Source organism: Zingiber officinale, chromosome 9A (genome assembly GCF_018446385.1).
Source record: "Zingiber officinale cultivar Zhangliang chromosome 9A, Zo_v1.1, whole genome shotgun sequence".
Taxonomy (NCBI): Eukaryota; Viridiplantae; Streptophyta; class Magnoliopsida; order Zingiberales; family Zingiberaceae; genus Zingiber; species Zingiber officinale.
In genome coordinates, this window is record NC_056002.1 from 13,488,991 (window position 1) to 13,512,547 (window position 23,557).

The window sequence follows — 23,557 nt, forward strand, 5'->3', positions numbered from 1 at the left end:
AGCTCCCTTCCCGTGCCGTCCTTCTCGCTAGCTGTGTCTTCCGCTCGACTTCCTGCGTTCCTAAGTTCCTGCACACTTAGACACAGGGATTAGACAAATAGGACCTAACCTAAACTTGGTTGATCACATCAAAATAACCACGAGGTCCAACAAAGATTATATTTATTGAAATTGTTTAATACATAACCAAAAAGAAATTCTTTGATACTTCATGGGTTTGGCATGTCTCAGTGTGTTTCATGAAAGATGAAGTGGAGTTATAATTGATGGTAGCAAGTATTCCTTTATAACAAACATAGATAAGATCATGCTAGAAATTCATCTTCTCTTTGGATTTATTATGCTTGTGGCAGAACATATTGGTACTAAGACAACTGTGCAAATTAGAAGCCATGCTCAAAAGTTCTTCACTAAAGTGAGTTGCCATTTGTGAAATCTATGAGTTTATACTAGTACAAACTGCATATATTCTTCTAATTTCAGCTTATTAAATTTCTTTATGTTCTTTAGTTAATCATAATGATACACTATGTTGTAGTTTCGAGTTACATTATTTTTATACTTAATATCTCTTGGATTATGTGGAACCTTAAATTTTCTGTGCATGAGTATGTCTTGTCTCATGATAAGTTAATCAACTTTTTGAGACTTACCAAGAAAAAATAATTCGTACAACCAGTATCTATTGGATCCTGAATTTGTTCTTCAATAGTGGATAAAGGCATATGACATCTTCGAAGATTTATCATATGTTTGTGATGGAAGAGGGAGACAAATGGTATTTTTGATTAGTCTTTTTACAGATGGAACTATCAAAATGTTCATCATGTGCTGAATTAGAACAAGATAGTCATTGTAGAGATTTTTGCCAACTGTTAAATACAATCTTTATCATAGCATACATATCTCAAATACTAGCATGTTTATTACATGCCCTTCTGTATTCAACTCATTCATGGTACGAAGTGATTTTTACAACTTTGATTTTTGACATACATCATCTTTGGATCATCCTGGAAAATTTTCACAAAAAAGGCATCTCCAGTATGTAACATAAATTAAGGACTCTGGACTCCCTGTAGAAGACCTCTCTAGCACCAGTTGTTGATGTTGACGCTACTAAGAAACCACTGATGAGGCAATACCAACAAAGTAGATATTTGAATATGTTGTCTCAAACCTCCATGATTCACACATTGAAGTCATCAAAGTTGTGTTATTAACTCCATCTTGATCGAACTCGCATATTATTGATCTAGTTGATTGATATGTGTTTTTACTCTTTTAATGTTTCTAAGATATAGTGTGCTACCTTTCTTAATAACTCAAAAAATGATTAACCAGACTAGGTTACATCGAGCCTTGGGTGACCGGCCCACCTCCACGGCATTACCCAACTTGTGGTGACCAGCTAGACCTCTACGGAAGTTTTCTACCGACTGCTATGGTAAATCAAGAAGCACTTGTGGTGGGCGGCTCAGAAACCTAGCATCCTTTAGTTGCAAGTCCTATTTTGAGAAAAAATCCTTACAAATATATCATAGTTGGGAATCGAACCGTGAGTGTCTGGAAGACAACTGAGCGCCCTTACCGTTGCACCATAACCTAGTGGCAAAAAAAATGATATGATTTTTAGAGCAAATGGTCAGCTAATCTTTAATAATGATAAGATGGATGATAATGACAATAATTAAAAAAAGGAATAATCTACTTAGCATTAAATGGTATGATATAAAAAAAATTATTTGTGATAAGAAAAAAATTATCTGTTATAGGATATGTCATATGTCAAATGTTAAAATGTCTAATAGAATGTGAATATATTCTTGTTAAGGTTGTCAAACATAGATCCTACATAAGAAAGGTTAGCATGCATAGGATTAGATAGTTGATTGGTAATGACATAACACAATCCAAATCTTAGTCAAGATCTAGATCGTTTAGGTTGGTTTGGATCGTGAGATTCTAAGTTTCAGATCATAATCTTCGCAACCATGGTCCGAGGTTTGGTGTATCACTGGCAAAGAGAGATCGATGAAGGAGCTGAAGGGGCTCAAGTTCAGTCCCATTGCTCAATCTCATAGAGGGTGTTGAGGTAGCCCCAATATATGTCACACCAAGGCTGCAGTTGGCCACTGGATTCATGAAGTGATCTTGGCGTTGTTCTCTTCAGCAGTAAAGGGATCTCACATGATGAAAATAAAAAATATCACAGCGGGAGAGCAGGTGACAATAGGAGCCATAGAGGAGGGCAGCAGCACACACATCAACAGGTTCCACAAAAAAGAACGAAAAAAAATGGATAAAAGCATTGGATCGGAAAGAAAGAGGAAGAAACTGCCTTACCACAGTTTAATTTAAGTAACATAATCTGTAAGAGCTGAAATTAAAACTTCTAATTATGAAACATCGCCCTACCTTTATAATTGGAGGTTCTTGAGCTGCTGGGAGTAAGCAAGTGAATTGAGAGTGAATGCAAATGGTGTAACCTTGTGCGAGTTTGTTCGTCCACTAAGAGTGATTCCAGTGGATGCTGATTATTTGTCTATAAATTGTTGCTTTCTTATATTTAATTGAAGGTGGTTCCTTAAATATCAGTATCATACTGATCCAAGTTTGGACTGGTAATAGGACGATACTGTGACCTAAAACTTCAGCCATATATTATGTACTCAATGGTTGCTCTACTGGTCATGGTTGAGTAGATTCTTTAAGAGGAAAAATAATAATAATACTGAGGAGATAAAGCATGTTTTGTTGAATTACATGACTAGTTTAAGATGAATGATTTTCTAATGTTGTCCTATCATCTCGATTAGGAATTTTTATACATTCATTGGAAGTGAAAAAATGGTCATCAACAAGATGGAATTTTAAAATGAAAAGATAAAAATGTTATTCATTGATGATGTGATTAATAAATTCCATATGGAGATACATATTCATCAAGAGTCCTGGTAACTCGGTATCAATTGATTGCTAAACACAAGTCAATTACAGCTTGAGAAGGAAGCTCTTGAGAAAGGTGTTCCACCAGGACAATCTCATGACATTGATATCCCAGCGCCAAGGCCTACAAGGAAACCGAGCAATCCGTATCCACGGAAGTCCAGTTTGGGTTCTCTTGCTCCTCTTGGTGAAGTAATAAATGGGAAACCGTCTCAATAAATGTCTCTCTATGGAGAAAGTAAAGTGATGGAAATTGGAAGTGAAGACCCACTGGAGATAAATGGTTTCAGTGGGTACTTTCATTGTTCCAATTGTCCAGTTGGAGTAACAGAATGTTACACTTAATCTACTTTGTTTCATATTTTATACTGGTTAGCTACTTTGACTAGAAATTCACAGCATTGCAGAAGTTGCAAAGTAAAGATGCTTCCGAAGGTTCAGGTCGCTCAGAGGTTCTTAATGTCTTCCAAGAATCTCTATCTACTTCTGCTTCTTCTACAAGCAAGATCTCTTCCAATCAGATAAATTATTTGGAACTCGTCCCCTTCAAGAAGCAAATGGACGGTGATATTTCAATTGACAAATTCTTGATTCCTCATTGATCCTGTCCGAAAGCAGGAAGGTGGAAAGCTGGGGATGTGGCGGCTTTGCTGGCCGGCTGTAGACCTTACTCTACTCTGCAAAACAAGTAACGTTAGTGCTGAGCCAGGGAAGGGGTCCCGGCCTTGACCCTCCGACGCTCAAGTTAGTTACCCGAAGTGTAGAAGGAAAACGGAGCAACAATAACGTAGGTGCAAACAGTGAATAACATGTACCTCTGCTGGTGATGAACCCCCTTTATATAGAGCATCGGTGGGCGACATGCACGCTCTTCGAGGTGTGGACACATTCTCTAATATGTCCCATGAAGGGATCTGTCAGGAAAGTACCTCTGACACCAGTATGATCCGCTTGTCGACCATATCTCGTGTCAGCGGTACTATCTTCTAAAAGGATATCAAGTGATATGACCATAGTTCTGTTGCTTGACCGTGTGGGGTAATTGCTCGGTCGGGGCCCCTCCGCTTTGCCTTAGTTACTCTTCCTTGCGGTGACTGTGTGGTAGCGTGACCTCCACATTCAGACACGTTCTCCGCTCTCCTTGGCGTCCTGTTGCTCCATATTGAGCGTCTGATTATCTTGTCATATTATCCCGAGTATTGACTGTCTGCTCGGTCGCTTGAGCCTCGAACACGTCCTGCGCCGGTCGAGTATTGATTGTCCTGACCGGCTGCTGCAATCGTCCTCCATTTGGCCCTTTGACACCTTGGTGTTGACCATCTTGACTTTGACCTCCATAACTGGACCAGGTGGGTCTCCCTATATTGCCGCATCACTCATTATGTGGAACAGGACCTAGGTAAAAGTTTTCTTTGTGTCGATAAAACAGGACAATCTACACAGCAACAAATCAATTTGTCTCTGGAAGGGGGTGAATGTTCATCAAACCTTCGAGATTTGACATCAAAGGATATCTTGGAAGTTGATCACATCCCGATAAAGCATCGTCATCCTTCATGTTCTAATGTTTACTGAAACTGAAAATACAGATGTTCAGCTGCTGCTGTAACAGAACAATTAGGAGGGCAGATGAATACCAAACCATCCTCAAATGCTGCAGTTTCTGCGTCGCCATTCCTGAATCTACCATCAATTGGTTCCATGCATCAACAATTTGCAGTCTTTTTGCCCTTGGCTTACTTCCACAATAATCAAGATGCCTATTGGTCATTTCTAGACATGTCATCCACCTTTCCAAATCTTATTCTTTCCACCTTATCACAAAAACCATCAGTTCATGCAACAGCAAGTCTTGCATAATCATCATGGCCATCTGCTGAAGTTGAGACTCCTGTCCAACCAATCACAGAAATCCCAACTGGTGAAATTCTGGAAAAGTGTGCAAATCCAGCCACAAACTTGGAGACCATTGCTGTTGCTACAGTTGTCCTGTCCCTGCTTGGTGAACATCTTCTTGCCATGGTTCCCTCAGCCTTTTGCCAGTTTTGCATTTTCTACACAGAATCCAAGCACTGCCCTCTACACATGCACAGCCGGAGCTCGAGAACATGATGGAACTATTGAGGAATCTTCAGATGCAAACCCACAAGTTGGAAATGAAAATCAATTTGATGCTCTAAAACCTAGATACCACTCTTCTAAATCCTAATCATCATCAGACTCAGATGGTAGTGGAAGAGATGAGAATTTCAACAAGCAAGCCACTAAGTTCGATAAGATCAAGCCAGATAGTGGACTTCAGGATTCAGGCAAGGTAAGAAATAAGAAAACAGAGGACCGTTCTTCGTGTGGATCAAATACACCATCCAGTAGCAAAGTAGAAACAGACAGTATACAGAAAAAACATGAGAAAGTAAATGATGAGTCTAAGGAAGCCTACTTGTAGATTTTCAGCTTGCGGAACCAATCATCTCAGGCTTAGAAATAGTGGAAGCTTGAATGAATCATGGAAGGAGGTTTCCGAAGAGGTTGCAATGGAAACTTCTAGCTATCTGAATTTCCCAGCCACTGCCATTGGAGCACCATCACTACTCTTAATGTATCTTTCTCTCCTTTCCGAGCACTGTTCAAGAGAGAGGTGCTTCCACAATGCTTTTCTCTTCCACATACTGAAGAAGTTGCAGCCAGAGTTTACTGAATTGCCAGCTGATGTCAACAAGAACATATGCACTACAACCAATTTTAACAATCTTCCTGATGACTCTGAAAACAAGTTGTCTATCAGAAATAACAATTGCGCGGTGTCTGGGAGGTTCAAGCCTAGCCGGACTGGTTTAAAGCCTTACAAGAGGTGTTCAGTGGAAGCCAAGGAGAACAGATCAGCTGCCATAGAAAAAAGTGGCAACAAGAGAATTCATCTGCAAGGGGAAGCTTCCACCTGATAACACACTTGCAGAGCACCATTCCTAATGGCATGTTGTTTATCTATGAATTTATAAGACTTTGAGCTTGCTAAACATCAAACTCTAGAACTTAAATCTCGTCTCTTCTGCGAATTGTACCATTATCCATTCGAGCAGCTCTTCTGCGAGGTAAACTGCTTGTAAGGTTGTGTTTTAAAGTGAACATATTGTCAATGTCTGGAGTTCATCCTTTCTTGCTCTGTCTTTACCAATATAATTTTGTTAGAAAATTAAAAGGAATTCCTAACTATCTATATCATTAAAAACGTGTCATATTTTTTTAAAAAATATTTTACCTGTAATTTAATACTAAAATATCCATCTGCGTTTCATCTGACAATAATTTTGATCAAAATTTATTAAAGTTGTTCTAACTCGAAGATATATTGGTAATTTTAATCAAAATTATATCATTTTGAAACCGTCTTAATTAAAATAATATCATTTTAAAGTAATTTTGATCAAAAGTCGCTATAAAATTGAGCATCAAATTGGGTTGTTTTGATAAAATTTTAAAAGATACTAGAGAAAATTAATGATGAGAGAGAAAAATTCATAATAATACGTTATAACTGAGTCTCGAAGTCTGGATCACTGATTGTTTCGCTTGTGGAATTACTAATAAATTTTGAAATTATTTTTAATGTAAATAGAAAAAAGGACTTTAACGTAAATATATTTTAGATTTCATCAAAATTAATTAATAAAAGAGAAAATTTTTTAATAAAATAATAAGATATATAATTTTTTTTCCTTTACGAAAGGATGACTTTTTAACTTTTTGCCAATAATTTTTTTTATTGTCTTGATAGCTACCCAAACACAATGCTGCTTATTTCTGATAGGTTCTTCATTTATTGGATCGTTAATTTTTTTAAGACGAAATTGCCCATTATAATTTATTTAACATATTTATTTTAATTTTCTAAATTATTATTTAGAGCAAAAAGATGTTGCCCATCCCAAACATTCAGAGGATATTTTATTAATAAAAAAAATTAAAAATATTTTATAATAAGATGATAATTGACTGTCACCAGAGGGAGCGGGTTAATTAATGATTGAGAAAATATTCTATAAATAGCAAAAAGTTATTTAGCAACAGAAAAGGGCTTTTACGTCCATATATGCGCGCGATGAAATCTCGATCCCCAAAACAGCCACTAATCTAAAGGCGTAAACGTAATCGTTGAAGAGTCAGAATGCAAGTAAACGCAAGATCTTTTTCGGCTGCGGTAAAATTCCTAATCGATTCTCTGCCGAAAGCGAGGGCGAGCGGATCGACGAACGCTCGTCGATGATCTTCACGGCGTACGCCCACCAATCATCTCCCCTGATAAGTTTCTCTTTTGTTTCTCTCTCTCGCAGTCGCACGAGCGCACGCAATCGCTGCACGCCGCCCGCACCTCACCATCTGATTCTTACGCGGTCCTCTTGGGAGTAATACTCAGCGACTCCGACGGAAACGGTTCCCGTGGAGCTGGTGTTGGTGCCGCAGTGAAGCGATGGAGATCGATAGGGCCATCAGGGAAAGCACCGATCGGCGGCTGCAGACAAAGTACCAGAACGCCGTCTACGTGATTCAGAGGGCTTTTGCGCTCTACGAGTCAGATTCCTAACCTCCGCCGTTTAGTATGTTGGGTGATTTTTGCATATTTGTTTGCTTTTTGATTTTGTTGTGGTTGGCATTGGATTTCTTTATGGTTTGTAGTTTTGCGCTGCGATCCAAATCTTGGTTAAAAATAAATTTGTTGCTGGAATAGGTTGTTCAGTCTTGACCAAGGGGAACCTTTTCCTGCGTCAGTTGCATTTTCAACCTGAATTTGCAGTACTCCTTTGTGTTTCTTCTTCGCCCTAGTAGTTACATCACTGAACTACAGTTTTAGAGCTTAGGTGCTAGGTAGGTCGATTATTCTTACGGCTTTCCTTGTTCGTCATTTTGTCTTGGCTTAGAAAGGGGGTGAATTACTGCTTATTTTAAACTGTATAGTTTAATTTAAACAGATTGATTAATTCAGGATGGTGCTGACATGTTGTTACTGACCTGATTGATTTTCAGTCATGGAACCTTTGTAAATATTCACAATTCATTGTAGCAAAAATTGCATATCAAAAGTGTTGACATTGTCATTGCATCTCAGAGTGTTGCAGTTGCCGTGTTGCTTCTTTGATCATGACTGCAAGTTTGGCATATGATTCTTTACTTTGTTATTCCGAAAATAAGTTATAGTAACAGTTCAAAAAATTCTTAACAGATTTGAGCAGGTCGCCTTTAGTTTTAATGGGGGAAAGGACTCAACGGTACAGACTTTCATACCTGTCTTTGTTATGCTTGTATCACATTTTAACACTTGTTCAATTGTTTTGTCATTGCAGGTATTGCTTCATTTGCTGCGAGCTGGCTATTATTTGCATCAAGGAAAATCAGAATGTTCAAATCACCATCTTTCAGATGATGCACACAAGTGTCCAATTCGGACCATATATTTTGAGAGTCCATGTGCTTTCCCTGAGATTAATTCCTTTACTTATGAAACTGCTGCTGAGTAAGAATGCACTTTCGCACTTTTACTTTCTCATGCAAGGCCTTGTTTGTCTTTTGAAGTTAATGATACTCCAACTTTTAAGCATGCCTTGTATCTGAAACTATGGGTTTATTTACTCCACTTCTGTTTCTTTTTTCTTTTTTCTTTTTTCTTTTTCTTAGTTACAACTTGCAACTGGAAAGTATCCACTCAGATTTCAAGTCTGGCCTAGAGGCTCTTTTGAAGGAAAAACCTACTAAAGCTATTTTTCTTGGAACCAGGATTGGCGATCCTAATGCAGTATGTTTTGCAGTAAATTACAGAAAGTTGCAGTACATTGTGTTTTTTTTATCCAAGTTATTCAAATTTGCAGTAAAATGGGATTTTTTTTTCTAAGTTATTAATTTGCTCTTGGTGCAGATGAGAGTTTACATCTTTTACTTTATTTCGCCTCACAGGTTGGACAGGAGCAATTTTCCCCTAGTTCAATTGGATGGCCTCCTTTCATGAGGGTGAACCCTATCTTGGACTGGTCATACAGGTTAATTTTTGGATATACTTGTTAACTAATATACCAATTGAAGATATTTAGATTGTTATTTAAGTCTTTTCATCCCTTCAATTTGTCATTGTCAGGGATGTTTGGGCTTTCCTTTTAACTTCCAAGGTTAAGTACTGCAGTCTCTATGATCAAGGGTAAGCCACTAATTGTTTGATGCTGTCATTTGCTTCCCAATGTTGTTCCATTATGGTGCCATTCATATCTTAATTTAAATTCATAATAGTTTGTGTCATTGTCATTTTGTGATACTACTTACATTGTTTAATTTCATCAGTATTAAACCTTGTAAGTTCTATGATTGTTTAGATATACATCAATTGGGAGCATATACGACACAGTTCCAAATGCATTGTTAAGCATTGCTGATTCATCAAGCACGAAAAATAATTTTAAACCTGCATATATGCTCTCTGATGGAAGGTTAGAAAGAGCTGGAAGAAACAAGAAGTTAGCTCTTAAATGTGATAATGCTTCTCTAAACAATGGTGTGATTGGCATTTCTCTGAATGGTTCCTTCAAGGCATCAATTATCATCGTAGGTGATGAGATTCTGTAAGTCATTTCTTGGATGTCATACCCTTTATATAATCTACTGATAAAAATTTTAAACAAATATTGTGTATCTTCTGGATAAAACTTTGTAGGATCTTTTTACCTACATTCTTCCAAATTTTTGTACCATTTTCTATTTTGCAGTATTACTTTATCTTTGTATTTTATTATTAACCTAGTTGTCTACTCTCCAATGATGGCCCATTTTCATGCTATTAACAAGTGGAGCAATCTCTTACAGATAAAAAGGTCTATAAATTGTGAAAGATTTCATATTTTTTGTGTTTATAATTTATACTAATGAGTTACCTTTTAAAACTACTATGACAACAATAAGGGAAATCATAGTTCTTTTTCCATTTTTTATTACAGATTGACCTACTAGGAAACAACTCTTGGACCAGGTAGGTGTCCAGGAAGAGGGGGGTGAATTGTCTGTCGAAATAAAACAAACATCTTTCCCGCTCTTTCGACTCTATTTAAAAGCAACAATAATACAACAACAACAATCAAGTCTTTTCCCACTAGGTGGGGTCGGCTGTATGAATCCTTTTACGCCATTGAGCTCTATCTCCTATTATATCATCATCTATATTTAAATAAATTTTATCTTGTTTTATTGTTGCTAACCAAGTCTTTTTTGGTCTTCCTTTTCCTCGTTTGATATGCATGTTTATCATAGTTTCACATCGCCTAACTGGAGCATTTATTGGTCGTCTAAGTACATGTCCGTACCATCTTAAACGTGTCTCTCGAAGTTTGTCCTCAATAGATGCAACTCCGACTTTCTCTCTAATGCTCTCATTCCTTATTTTGTCCATCTTCGTATGCCCACACATTCACCTTAACATCCTCATCTCTGCAACTCTCATCTTATGCTCATGTGTTCGAGTTATAGCCCAATATTCAGCTCCATATAACATAGCAGGTCTAACCGCGATTTTATAGAACTTACCTTTAAGTTTAAGAGGTACTTTACGGTCACATAAAACACCCGACGCTCCCCTCCATTTCACCCATCCTGCTTGTATTCTATGTAAGACGTCTCTCTCAATCCCTCCATCATTTTGTAAAATGATTTAAATTCTAAATCTTCTGTACTCATTCTCCTAATCTTAACAACTTTCACTTCTAATATTTTAAATTAAGTATTTACTCATTCATGTCTTTAATCTACTAAATTAAAATTCTTTGTAAACAGTTTCCTCCAAGGTATTCTAGCTTAGATTTCTCCTTCACGTTCATGATTAGTCAAAAAATATTCATTTGCAAACAACACGCACTATTATATTATGTCTTGAATGTGTCAATTGAGTTCATTCATGATTAGTATAAATAGATAGACTTAAGTTGAGCTTTGATGTAATTCTATCTTTATAGAAAACACTTTGGTTAATTGTTCGGAGACTTTTTTGTCATTGCATCCTCATATATACCCTTAATTATTTTAATACACTATACTAACACTTTTTTTATATAATTATTTATATAATTTTCCTCAGACTATCATAATTTTTTTCTAGGTTAAGTCTTGCTTTTTCTCTAATATTTTTAAATCAATTGTTTAAGATGTGTAATTTCTATTGTCGACTTTGTATGAACTCAAATTGATTTTCGATCACCATGGTCTTCTTAGTCTTTTTTCTATCATTCTTTTATAAAGTTTCACGGTATGACTTGTTGACTTAATGCCCTTATAATTTACATAGTTTTGTACGTATTATTTATTTTTATACTGGGACTAGAGTACTTATCTTCCACTAATCAATTTTTTTTTGTTTTCAATATCAGCCATTTAATACCCTCCTTCCTAGGTACTTCCGAAATATTATCTATTTAACTATATTTTCATTTTGCATCCCATTTAAAATTTATTCTACTTTTAAAATTTGAATTCTACTAATGCATCTTATTTGTGTAAGATTTTACCTACTTTATAAATGTCTTTTTCTCCTTTTTTATCCAACTATTGATATAAGTCTTTAAAAGTTTCTTTTTTGGCCCCGCTAATTTATTCTTGGTCTCTTTTTTTTTTTTTGGCTGCTCTGTAATTCATTTTTCTTTCCTATTTCTTTTATATTTTCTTGTTCCACCATCAATTGTTTTTACTCGCTCATTACTTTCTTTTCAGCTTCTTTCTTGGCTATTGTATATTTTCTTAAGTTTTTCTCGTTCTTACAAATATATAATTCCTTATAAGCTATTCGTTTTTCCTTCACTTTCTCTTGTACTTTCTCATTCCACCACCAAGATTCTTTACTTAGTGGTGCATGTCCCTTTGACTCACCGAGTACACTCTTAGCTACTATTTTCAACTTTGATATCATCTTATCCACGTGTAGTCATCTAATATCCCAATACTACCTTCTCCTTAAATATATTTTGTTTTCCATCCTTTAACTTCCACCACTTAATTCTAGGAATTGTATATATTTTCTTTCTATTGATACTATGTTTCAGGCGTATATCCAACACTACTACCCTATGTTGGGTAGTTAAGCTTTCTCCAGGGATGACTTTGCAATCTTTACAAATCTTTCTATCCTTCTTCCTAACCATAAGAAAGTCAATTTGCGATTTATTATTCTCACTTTTGAATGTGACTAAATGTTCTTCTCTTTTCTTAAAAAACGTATTAGCTAATATAAGGTCATATGCTATCGCAAAATCTAATATAGTTTTTCCTTCCTCATTCCTCGTTCCAAACCCATAACTCCTATGTACTCTCTCATATTCCTCATTTTTCACTCCGACATGCCCATTTAGATCACCTCCTATTAAAATCATTTCACTTGGTGGAATATTTTGTAATATTTCATCTAAGTCCTCCCAAAACCTTGATTTGGTAGCTTTATCTAATCCTACTTGTGGTGCATATACGCTAATTATGTTCATAGTTTCTTTCGCCACTATTATCTTAAGGGCTATAATTCTATCTCCTTTTCTAACTACTCCTACAACTTCATCTTTTAACAAATTATCTACAATGATACCCACTCCATTTCTTGCTTTACTCTTTCCAGTGTACCATAACTTAAAACCCGAGTTCTCTATCATCTTTGCCTTCTCGCCTATCCGTTTTGTCTCTTGTACACACAAAATACTAATTTTTCTCCTAATCATCATATCTACTACCTCCATTGATTTACCAGTGAGAGTTCCTATATTCCATGTTCCAAATCTTAGATTATTAGTTTTCCTATCATATTTGTTCTTATCTAACCTACGGTGTGAGAACTTTTGCCTATTTAACACTACACCCAAGTTCTCATGGAGATGTAGCGGTCCTTGCTGAGACGTTACAGTCGGACCCTGTAACGCGAACTCTTGCATATTTATCACTACACCCGAATTCTGGTGATGTAGCGGTCCTTGCCGAGACGTTACAGTCGGACCCTGTAACGCGTTCCTTCCGGGGAACAACCTAGCATTAGCACAATAGTTTAATGGATTCATTCATTGAATATTTGCCATAGTTTGACGCTGGCTGGCAACCTAACGCAACCCTCCTCCTTTATCCGGGCTTGGGACCGGCCATGACCGGTCATCATGATAAGTTAAAATAACCACTAGAAAGAAGAGGCACAAGATTTACTTGGTTACAACCTAGATGGTTGTTAATCCAAGGGAAGTGCAAGCGCAATAAAAATCTTCTTCGTTGAAGGCGGAGAAGCCTCTTACACTCGTTGAAAAACTCAGATAGTTGATAGGAAATGATTACAAGAGTTGATCTCTATTTCCTAGGTCCAGGGGTCTTTTTATAACCCCTGGGAAAAGTTATCCGTGGCTAGAAGGCACCTCCAACAGGCTGGAAGGCGCCTCCAGCAAGGCGCCAAAGGATAAAGTTTTATCCTTTGGCAACGCCAATATCAGCCTGGTCGAAGGCGCCTTCCATAGAGCTAAAAGGCGCCTTCGTACTGTTCATCGAAGGCGCCTTCGTACTATTCATCGAAGGCGCCTTCGTACCCTTCATCGAAGGCGCCTTCGTACCCTTCATCGAAGGCGCCTTCGTACCCTTTATCGAAGGCGCCTTCGTACCCTTCATCGAAGGTACCTTCCATAGTGAAGGTGCGGAGGCGTGCGGAGGCGCCTTCAACTCCCTTTAAAGGCGCCTCCAGCAGCACTTACAGCCACCTTTTGCTCTTCTGCTGCTCCGATCGCCTGTGTGATCGTGGCCATCTGGGATAGGGCTCACCCGAGCCCATTTCCCGGTCTTCTCCTCGAGCAGGCTTCCGCTCCGGCTTCTCATCCCTCGGAACGTCGTGCACATCCTTCTCGTTCACTGGTGTACTCTTACATTGGCACCTTGTCCCTCGGATGCATCGAGCCCATCGCTCCCTTCCCGTGCCATCCTTCTCGCTAGCTGCGTCTTCTGCTCGACTTCTTGTGTTCCTAAACTCCTGCACACTTAGACACAAGGTTCAAACATAACAGGATCTAACTTTAACTTGGTTGATCACATCAAAACTACCATGGGATTTCAACAATTTCCCCCTTTTTGATGTACATCAACCCAAGTTCAAGTTAAGATAAAAAAATGCAATAAAATTATTGTAAAAAAATTGTAATAATAACATTTTTGGAACATTAAGTATAATGTTGCAAAATTCAAAATTTGTAAAATTTAAAATGTTAAAGTTAAAATCCAAAATTTTAAAATCTCCCCCTAAATTTATATCTATTCCTCCTTTGATCACATCAAAAAATAGGAAAATAACATAAAAAGTTAGAAAGTTTGAAATAAATTTTTAGGGGACTTAAAAGAAATTTCAATAAAGTCATACTTTGTATTCGACAAGAAAGAGTTTAAAAAAAAACATTTTGTCAATTCTAAAAACTCAACTAATCCTAAAAAAACCTGTTAAATGATTATGACAGTAAATCGTTTAACAGTTAGTCAATTAAGTATTAAATTCAATAATTGGCTTCTGGCGATGCACTAGACCTTCTTGGATATTAGAACAACAACCACTTTCTTAGACAAAGTCTTTTAAAGAAATTAATATTTAATTTCCTTTTTGATATTTTAACCTTGTTTTTTTTTAAAATTTTAGTCTAAGCATGACTTTGGAACTAATATAGGTTCCTATCTACTGGATTAATTAGAAATTTTGGAGGTATATAACTTTTTGGGGATCTTTCTAATTTGACCATGGGAAATCGTAAATACTAGTTTATCCTATCATGATTTCTAATTTTTTATTTTTGACAATTATTCAAATTCAAGCATGCATGGTCATTTTTCAATTTTTTGATTTCTATCTTTAATTTTTCGTTTTCTAATTTTAGATTATCATACAATTCTAGAGGACATGCATTAGCTAATTATTTTTTTAAATCAATATTTTCTTTTTCTAATTTGTACAAATTTTTAGAAAGCATTTTGATAAAATTAGAAGACTGTTCGGGAGATAGTGCATGTACCTCACTTATCTCGTGATCTGATGCTCCCCTTTCATCGCGACTTTCTTCTGATAATCCTCCCTCTTCATCGATGCTCATTTCTGAGCTGCTTTCATCTTCTGTTTGATAGTTTGCCATTAGGACTAGTCCAGAGAAGGCCTCGATCTCGGACTCAGAGGATGATGATTCATCCCATGTGGTCTTCAAGTTCTTGTATTTTGGTTTGTTGCCCTTATCTTTCTCCTTCTTCTTTAGTTTAGGACATTCATCCTTGATGTGTCCTTCTTCGTTGCAGTTGTAGCATCGGACCTTCCTTTTGTTTTAATAATCCTTTTTCGTCTGCGATTTAAGCTTATTAAATCGAATAAACTTATTAAATCTCCTTACTATTAAAGTCATTTTGTCTTCATCAATTGACTCTTCAGAGTTTGGATCGTCCGTTCTTGCCTTTAGGGCATTGTTCTGACTCGGTCTCTTTCTTTGTCCTGCACATCGAGATTCGTGTAATTCGAAAGTGGAGAAAAGATTTTCTAAAGTACTCACCTCGAGATCTTTAGAGATATAGTAGGAGTCTACTATAGATGTCCATTCCGGTGTTCTCGGGAACGCATTTAAAGCATACCTTAGCGTGTCTCGATTGGTTACCGTTTTTCCAAGGTTCGTTAAGCTAGTAATTAGCTCCTTAATTCTTCTATGTAGTTGAGCAACCGATTTTCCTTCTTCCATTCGGAGATTGCTTATTTGATTCTGGAGTAGGTCCCGTTTTGCGAGTTTGGCTTTGGACGGACATTCATGTAGTTCCAGGAATTTTCCCCAAAGTTCCATTGCTGATTCGTAGGTGCCGATTCTGTTGACTTCTTGCAGAGGTAGCACGCTCAGTAGATGGAATTCGGCTCATCCATTTGCCACGAAATCTGCTTGCTCCTTTTTGGTCCATTGATACTCCTCATTTTCTTTCGGTGCTACAAATCCATATTTTAATATTAACAATAATTCAAAATCGGTTTTAAAAAATACCTCTATGCTTTTCTTCCAAAACGCAAATTCTCCCTCGAATTTTGGTGGGTAAATTGTCGGTCCGACCATCGTTTCGGTGCTTCAGTCGATGGTTAGTCCTTTTGAGGCGTTCTGGCTCTGATACCACTTCTTGGACCAGGTAGGGGCCAACAAGAAGAGGTGAATTGCTTGTCGAAATAAAACAAACGCCGTTCTCGTTCTTTCTACTCTAATTAAAAGCGACAATAATGATAAGTTAAAATAACGACTTGAAAGAAGAGGCACAAGGTTTACTTGGTTATAACCTAAATGATTGTTAATCCAAGACAAGTGAAAGCGCAATAAAAATCTCCTTCGTTGAAGGCGGATATGCCTCTTACACTCATTGAAAAGTTCAAACAGTTGCTAGGAAATGATTACAAGAGTTGATCTCTATTTCCTAGGTCCAGGGGTCTTTTTATAGCCCTTGGGAAAAGTTATTCGTGGCTGGAAGGTACCTTCAACAGGCTTGAAGACGCCTCTAGCTAGGTGCCAAAGGATAAAGCTTTATCCTTTGGCAACGTCAATATCAACCTAGTCAAAGACGCCTTCCATAGGGCTGGAAGGCACCTTCGTACCCTTCATCGAAGATGCCTTCCAGCCATGGAAGGCACCTTCAACAGTGAAGGTGCGGAGGCGCCTTCAACTCCCTTTGAAGGCGCCTCCAGCAGCACTTACAACCACCTTTTGCTCTTCTGCTGCTTCGATCGCTTGGGTGATCGTGGCCATCCGGGATAAGGCTCACCCGAACCCATTTCCCTGTCTTCTCCTCGAGCAGGCTTCCGCTCTCGCTTCTCGTCCCTCAGAACGTTTCGCACGCCCTTCTCGTCCACCAGTGTACTCTTCTGTAGCACCTCGTCCCTCGGATGCACTGAGCCCGTCGGCTCCCTTCCCGTGCCATCCTTCTCACTAATTGTGTCTTCTGCTCGACTTCTTGTGTTCCTAAGCTCTTGCACATTTAGACACAAGGTTCAAACATAACGGGACCTAACTTTAACTTGGTTGATCACATCAAAACTATCACGGAGTTTCAACAACAACTTGTCCAGAAAATTACAATGTCCGGTGGAGGATTCTGTGATGGATGACTTGTATTATTTGCAAGGGCGATTCAAGGATCACTAGATTTTTTTTTAGTTGATATTTGGGACAAAAAGCCTTTTTTGTTTATGTTAAACAATAATAATGTTCAATGTGAACCTTTTGAATATTACTGCCTTCAATTTCCCTTTCGCTATATAAACATGGAGTTGTTGGTTTCTCCCTGAAGCACAACCCTTGAAGGGCTTGGGTGAGTGAAAAGAGCTTCCCGTAAGGGGAAAATTGCAATAAATTTATAAAGAATATTTTTGACTGAGTTCATGAGAGTTCAACCAAGACTTTTGGAGGTGGTTATAATGCTTTGCAACAATGATTCTGAACAAATTTAATCACAAATTATTCCTTCTCCTTTATACTATGTTTTCCCTTATCCTCTTCCAAGAAGATGGGTGTTCACTTTTCTAGAATGAATGCTTGAGCTATAGTGGTCACGTAGCCAAACAAATGCTAGTTACTCTCACCCACTGGATCGTATTCCTCGTATATCTAACATTATCCAGACATATTTTGGAGAGTTTTTTTTTTCCATTTTCTTTTACTCGTTTACTGATTTTGCTAATTGATTCATCATAAACATTAGCTTTTGGCATTCAACAGTTCTTTTTATGGCTAAAGGGGCATTCATTATTCTTGATGCACATTTATTTCAGATTTGGCACTACAGAGGACAAGCTGAGTGGGGCACTGTGCAAAAAGTTAAATGCTATTGGATGGCAAACAACTCGTATAGCAGTTGTTCAGAATGAAGTGAGACAAATTTATGCAATAATAACTATCTCTATACTTTAACTCAAATTATGCAGATAATATGATCTTTTCCTATCTTTTCTTCCAATATTCATAATTTGTATATTGTCTTCAATTTAAACAGTTGCAACAAAAATTTACTTTTATTGAATACCGTGAGATTTTCACTGATGAGGATTAATCTTATATTTTTCTCCTTGAACTGTTACAACCAGCATGGTCCATGGCTTTGGAAGCTTGTTTTCTGGTCTGATTTATGCTTTGTTCTTTGCTATGAAGATGAAATTTATCTTCAAATTATTCTTAAATCTTCACTTTTTTATTTGTTTGCATCTGTTGCAATTACACTGTGATAGTTATAGGCTAAAGCTTTCAACTATGTTCAACTGTGCTTGCTAGTTTTCATAAATTTTTCTTGTAAATGATTTTATGCTAGATATATGCTACCACAAAGAACTTTCAAATTTTTCCTAGTATTTTTTTTTCCATTCTCAATTAGAGTATATCGTGACCTCTTTTGTTCATCCAGATTGATTCTGTGGCTGAAGAAGTGGAACAGAGGAAGTCTACAAATGACATGGTTTCTTTCAGTGACCTTCAGTTATCTAAGTTCTTAATCTCTGAAGTTCTAATATTTTTACCGCAGTTCATACACATTTGATCTTTGAACATCTATTTACAGGTCTTCCTGTTTGGAGGGTTTGGCCCTATGAGTTCTGATGTTTCACTAGCAGGTGTAGCAAAAGCTTTTGGAGTTCGGCTGGTTAGTTGATGTGGGATTTGGGTTTCAACCAAAATATTTCATGGTTTAAACTTGGATTATCTAATCCAGCATATAATGTTGCAATATGCTTTATGAAAAAAAAATCCTGCCTTCACAAGTTTATTTTGTCTTTTTTTTTTGTCAATAAATCACAGTCATAATGCAATCTGCAACTGAAAAACCACAGTATCTTGCTTCAAGTGGTGAAGTTTTGGTGAACTCTAGAATCTACATGGTACATATGCCATGTCCTATACCTGATGTTAGGCTTCTAGTAGCCATATGTACTTGGAGAAATCTAAATGCAAAGGGATCTAGTGCTTTTACATATCCTATTTATGTATGAGAGTTTGCTTTAAATAGTGAAGAATATCATATGTTGCAGTTAAGAATCCACAATTAGGTTCTAACTAGAACTAATAACAAGTTATTATAAATGTTTGTTATACTCGTCAACATTTGTTTAGTACAATATCCATCACATGCTTTTGTAGATACATTGCTTTTACTTAAGAAACAATCTCAAATGATTTCCTTATTTTGGATGATTTTTGGATATTGATACTTGTATAAGGCATTTTCAAATTTTTTTGGTTGACCATGCTACATGACTAATTCTTTCCACTAGAGGACAATTCCAAATTGTTTCCCAAGCTTCAATGTGTATAAAGTGAGTCCTAAAACTTTAATGATTGTTACAACCATGTCCTAAGTTTAGTTTTACTAAATAATTGATAAATGATGATATGTCTCCACAACCATTTTAGACTACGCATCAACTATGGACCTGCCAAACTAAACAATGCTATGTTGAGTTCTATGAATGAAGAGATGAAATATTCATCTCCTTTCATTCTGTCTGAGCCCTCATTATGAGCCTTTCTTTCCAAAGCTTTGCAGTTTTATTTATGACTACTGAAAAGTGAAAACATTAATTGCATTCTTTTTAGTCTGGATTTTACTCTAATCAGTTTTATATTCAGTGTAATAGTTAGGCCTACTTTCTCAGAGGTCCAGTCAATTTGCAGGACATTGATCTTTGTTATTTTGCATATAGCCTAAGGCAATATATTTCTTACGAATTATCTGTACTTTGTTTCCAGGCTCCTGATGAAGAGTTTGAGGAGTACCTCAGGCATCTTATAGGACAGCACTGCATTGGGGACAGGAATGAGGTAATAAATAAATATTTGGCTTTTGCATGTTTTCTGTCATTTCTGTTAATATCTATTAAGTAATGGTAAGGCCATTTGCATGCACAGCAACATAGAAGTCCTTTACTAAACTTGGTATGCTGCAAACAGGTTGTCTGTTGCTGTTTCTGAAGTCCTTTTTTGGTTTGAATTTATTGTTGATTGAATTGGATGATACTCTGTGTCTGAGGGGAACCATGCCTATGTATATGCTCCAACTAATATGAGAGATGGTATCTTAGTTAAGGTCATTATAATAGCATCATATGTGACTGAAAAATGTTTCGTATACATTTATACAAGTTTTATTGCATATTGATATTCTTCAAGGCAAGGCATTACCATTTAATATAGAGATCCACCATTTATGTGCAGAATGAATTATATTTGATAGTGCACCTAATGTTTATTTCTAAATTCTAAATGCTGACATTCTGACTCTGCTTTTTCTTACTTTCTCAGATGGCTTTATTGCCTGAAGGTATAACAGAATTATTGCATCACAAAAACCTTCCTCTTCCATTGGTATGCTTGGCATATTCTCTGAATATTTTGTTTTTCTATGTTTAATTAATTAATTTATGTTGAATAAACAGATTGTCTGTCACTTGTTGTTTTTAACTCCTATTATATTTGATATGCATTTAATAGTTTACCCTGTGTGTACTTGACACAAGGAGCAAAATGAACATCTATGAACTAATGTCTTAGTTTGCATGTTAATCTCTTTATCATTTTTGAAAAGAAACAGAATAACTCACCTAATATGCATAATGTGAATATTTTTAAAGGTCTCAACTCTTAACCTCTATTTACTTGAAACTAGGCGCAAAAAAGAACATTTATTAACTACTGTCTTGGGTTGCTTGTGAATCTCTTTATTGCTTTTGGAAACAGACAGACAAACTCAGCTAAGAGGTTTAATGTGAACATCTTTAAAGTTCTCAAGCTGATGTCAGTTTGAACATGTAATATTAGATTGTATAAATTTGAAAGGAAGTTGGTTAAAGGGAGGTGTGTAACAAATGAGCACGGAAACTGAATTATCTGGTGCACAATCGTGGTGGATCCAGAATTTGTGAAGTTAGGGTCAAATCAATGCTATATCTTTAAAGTAATAATTCAAGGAGCAAATGCCTAAAGTTACTGGTATTTTTTCAAAACAAGAAGTTAATAACTTTAATTACATTGTGTTGGGTTTGAATAATTTCTTAGTCTGTCTCTGGTGCACAATGCATGGAGTACATTTGAGAGTTTGCTTGCATTGAAATGGCAACAAGCCAGTAGTCTTTTTGAATACTATCTAAGAGTTTTCCTGATTGATGAGGAACTTTCTTTGTGCCTGATCTGTGTTGCTTCTTTCTTTGCAGATCAAATGTCACAACGTTATTATTCTTTCTGCAACAAATATATGTGAATTGGAAACTCAATGGGATTGTCTTTTCGAATTACCTAATGTGCCATTAGTGCAACTGGCACCATTCACATTGAAGCATCTTAGCACCACACTTTCTGATGTAAATCTCCATCTTATGTTTAAATGGTTCCCTCTCTCCGCTCCTTAGTCATTTGAAATTACTTAACTGTACCATGTGCGACGGATGTGATCTGCCCCGAATGCTAATTAGTGTTGGTACAAGCAATACTTTATGGTGGCATACTAATGTTTGGACCATAGTACATTTTAAATTTGTTTAGTAAATTACAATTTCTACTAGATGTATTTTCTCAATATTTTATTTTGCTAACAAACTCTCAAACATTACTGTTCTGTATTTTGCAGGTTGAAATTGCTCAGACCATGTCGCAGCTGTGCCTTGAATTCTCAGATATTTACATAGGTAAGGGCCAGAACTTTTCCACATAAGTGAACCATATCAAGTTTCCAAGCAGGAACTGCTGCTGCTGCTTAAATGTTTATCATACAGAGCTTTCAATCAATAATATAATTTCTTGTATCCCTATTGATTATTCATCACTGTGAAATATAGGATGCCATCGCATGTCCCGTGTCACACCTTCCATAATAAATTTCATCGGGAAGGTGAGTTCTTTAAGCATCAATAAATAATATCCGTCTTTGTTTTGTTTTACTGCCATTTAATAAAACACGCATTTCTAACTTTCTCTGCGAACATGAAACTCCTAATATGCTCCCTTAACATTTTCTCTAGGACAAGTCTAGACTTGAATTGGCTGTCAAGAAACTGTCCAGTAGTTTCCCACCTGGAGCTTTCTTTGAACACAAGTGTGACTGATATACTTGGTTAAAGTTTAACTTCCAGAGGTCATGACCACCCAAAGTTGGTGTTAGAAGCTGATCTTGATTAAATATCGATATCAGTTTCTTCTAAAGGCTTCCTCTGCCCAACTACCTTTTCCCATTTGAAGAAGCAATCGCTGCAGTTTCTTTGGCAGAAAGTACCAGTTAAGCTGCACATCCTAAAAACTTTGGAAGCTCACTGATTAAACCACCAAAGTTCAAGCTAAATCGCCCATATGTATACAAGATTATTAGCTCGTATGTATACACGATTAAGAGCATCATGAAGAAATTGTCATAAGTTAACTCAAATGACTTTTGGATCAGGTTGCAATGTCGTCTCTTGCTTATCTGTTAATTCTTTGTACAGCCAAAAGACATGATTCTTCTGCTGTGGCAGAGTGTTCAACCATTTCATCAAAATGTGTATCATCTACTCTTTTTTGGGTTTTGGGAATGGCACCGGCCAGATCACATTTTGCAGGAGAAAGGGGAGCAAGCGGTCACTGCTTGGTAAGGTTTTTCCTCTTGTTTCGAGCTCCTCTTCTTGTTTTTGATATACGATAATGACATCTAGGTCACTTGTTCTTGGCCTTGCCCACAATTTTTTTTTGTACCACTGGATACTATTGCCTGACCCGAAGACTATAGACTCGATAAGTGTAACTTCATACTTTGCCTAGTCAAGTTTCTCCTCTTGTTTCAAGCTCCTCATCTTGTTTTCGACATGTGAATGTGACATCTGAGATCACTTGTCGTTGGCCTCATTCACAGATGTTTTTGTGCCATTGGATACTATGCTTGACGAGAAGAACATAGACTCAATAAGAGTAACTTCAGGCTTTATTCCTTTGAGACGAGAATCTCTTTGACAATTCATTTTAGATGGTTTTTCACATTCCTTACTGAACTTAGGGTTGTAGTTTGAGATTAACGTTTAGACTTGTGATGTCAGTTTGTGATCTCAGTAGTTATTACTTGCAATCGAAGCTGTTCTTGCCCTTGCCTAGATAGCTATCAATTTGAATGTTCAAAACAGGTGGGTCCTCTTTTGATCAATTTGGATCCATTCGAACTCTTTGTCAAGTCACTGAAATGTGAGAGGGCCAAGTTTACTGATAGCCTGCCAAGATATCAGGAGACTAGATGGTATTCAACTTTTCTAGCCTTCAATGAGAACTAGTGCTATGCTGATGAGCCTAAAACTTAACCTTAGACATGCCTCTCAATTTTCACGATGAACCGAAGAGAGATACCTTCATTTACCAAGTTTACACCACGATTTAGAGAAGCTTTGATCATTCCACTTGTGGCCATCTAGATGCATTTATCGATTGCACATTAATTATCTCATAGTTTCTCTTAAATCTCTCTGTTGGTATAGTTATTCCTTCTAAGATGAAATCTTCACTTGTTGGGGTTTGTTCTTGTTTCCTATAAATCATATTATGTCGAAAGCCATAGAGTTATATATACTAACAGTCTGCCTAAACGAATGTTG

General features: G+C 36.7%; 1 protein-coding gene across 2 annotated transcripts; it reads left to right on the plus strand.

Moving 5' to 3' along the window:
• Positions 1-7,057: 7,057 nt before the first annotated feature.
• LOC122019967 (FAD synthase-like) lies at positions 7,058-22,513 on the plus strand. 2 transcript variants are annotated; one of them, XM_042577636.1, is made up of 17 exons: positions 7,058-7,147; positions 7,281-7,518; positions 8,168-8,213; positions 8,289-8,458; positions 8,620-8,737; positions 8,896-8,978; positions 9,074-9,133; positions 9,306-9,551; positions 17,741-17,837; positions 18,367-18,417; positions 18,520-18,600; positions 19,704-19,775; positions 20,256-20,318; positions 21,164-21,310; positions 21,577-21,634; positions 21,785-21,837; positions 21,968-22,513. In XM_042577636.1, the coding sequence occupies exons 2-17, from the start codon at positions 7,418-7,420 to the stop codon at positions 22,049-22,051; spliced, it is 1,530 nt and encodes a 509-aa protein (XP_042433570.1). In that variant the 5' UTR covers positions 7,058-7,147; positions 7,281-7,417; the 3' UTR covers positions 22,052-22,513. The 2 variants fall into 2 exon arrangements, with proteins under 2 accessions (XP_042433570.1, XP_042433569.1); XM_042577635.1 differs by having other exon boundaries at positions 7,105-7,518.
• The last annotated feature ends 1,044 nt before the right edge of the window (positions 22,514-23,557 follow it).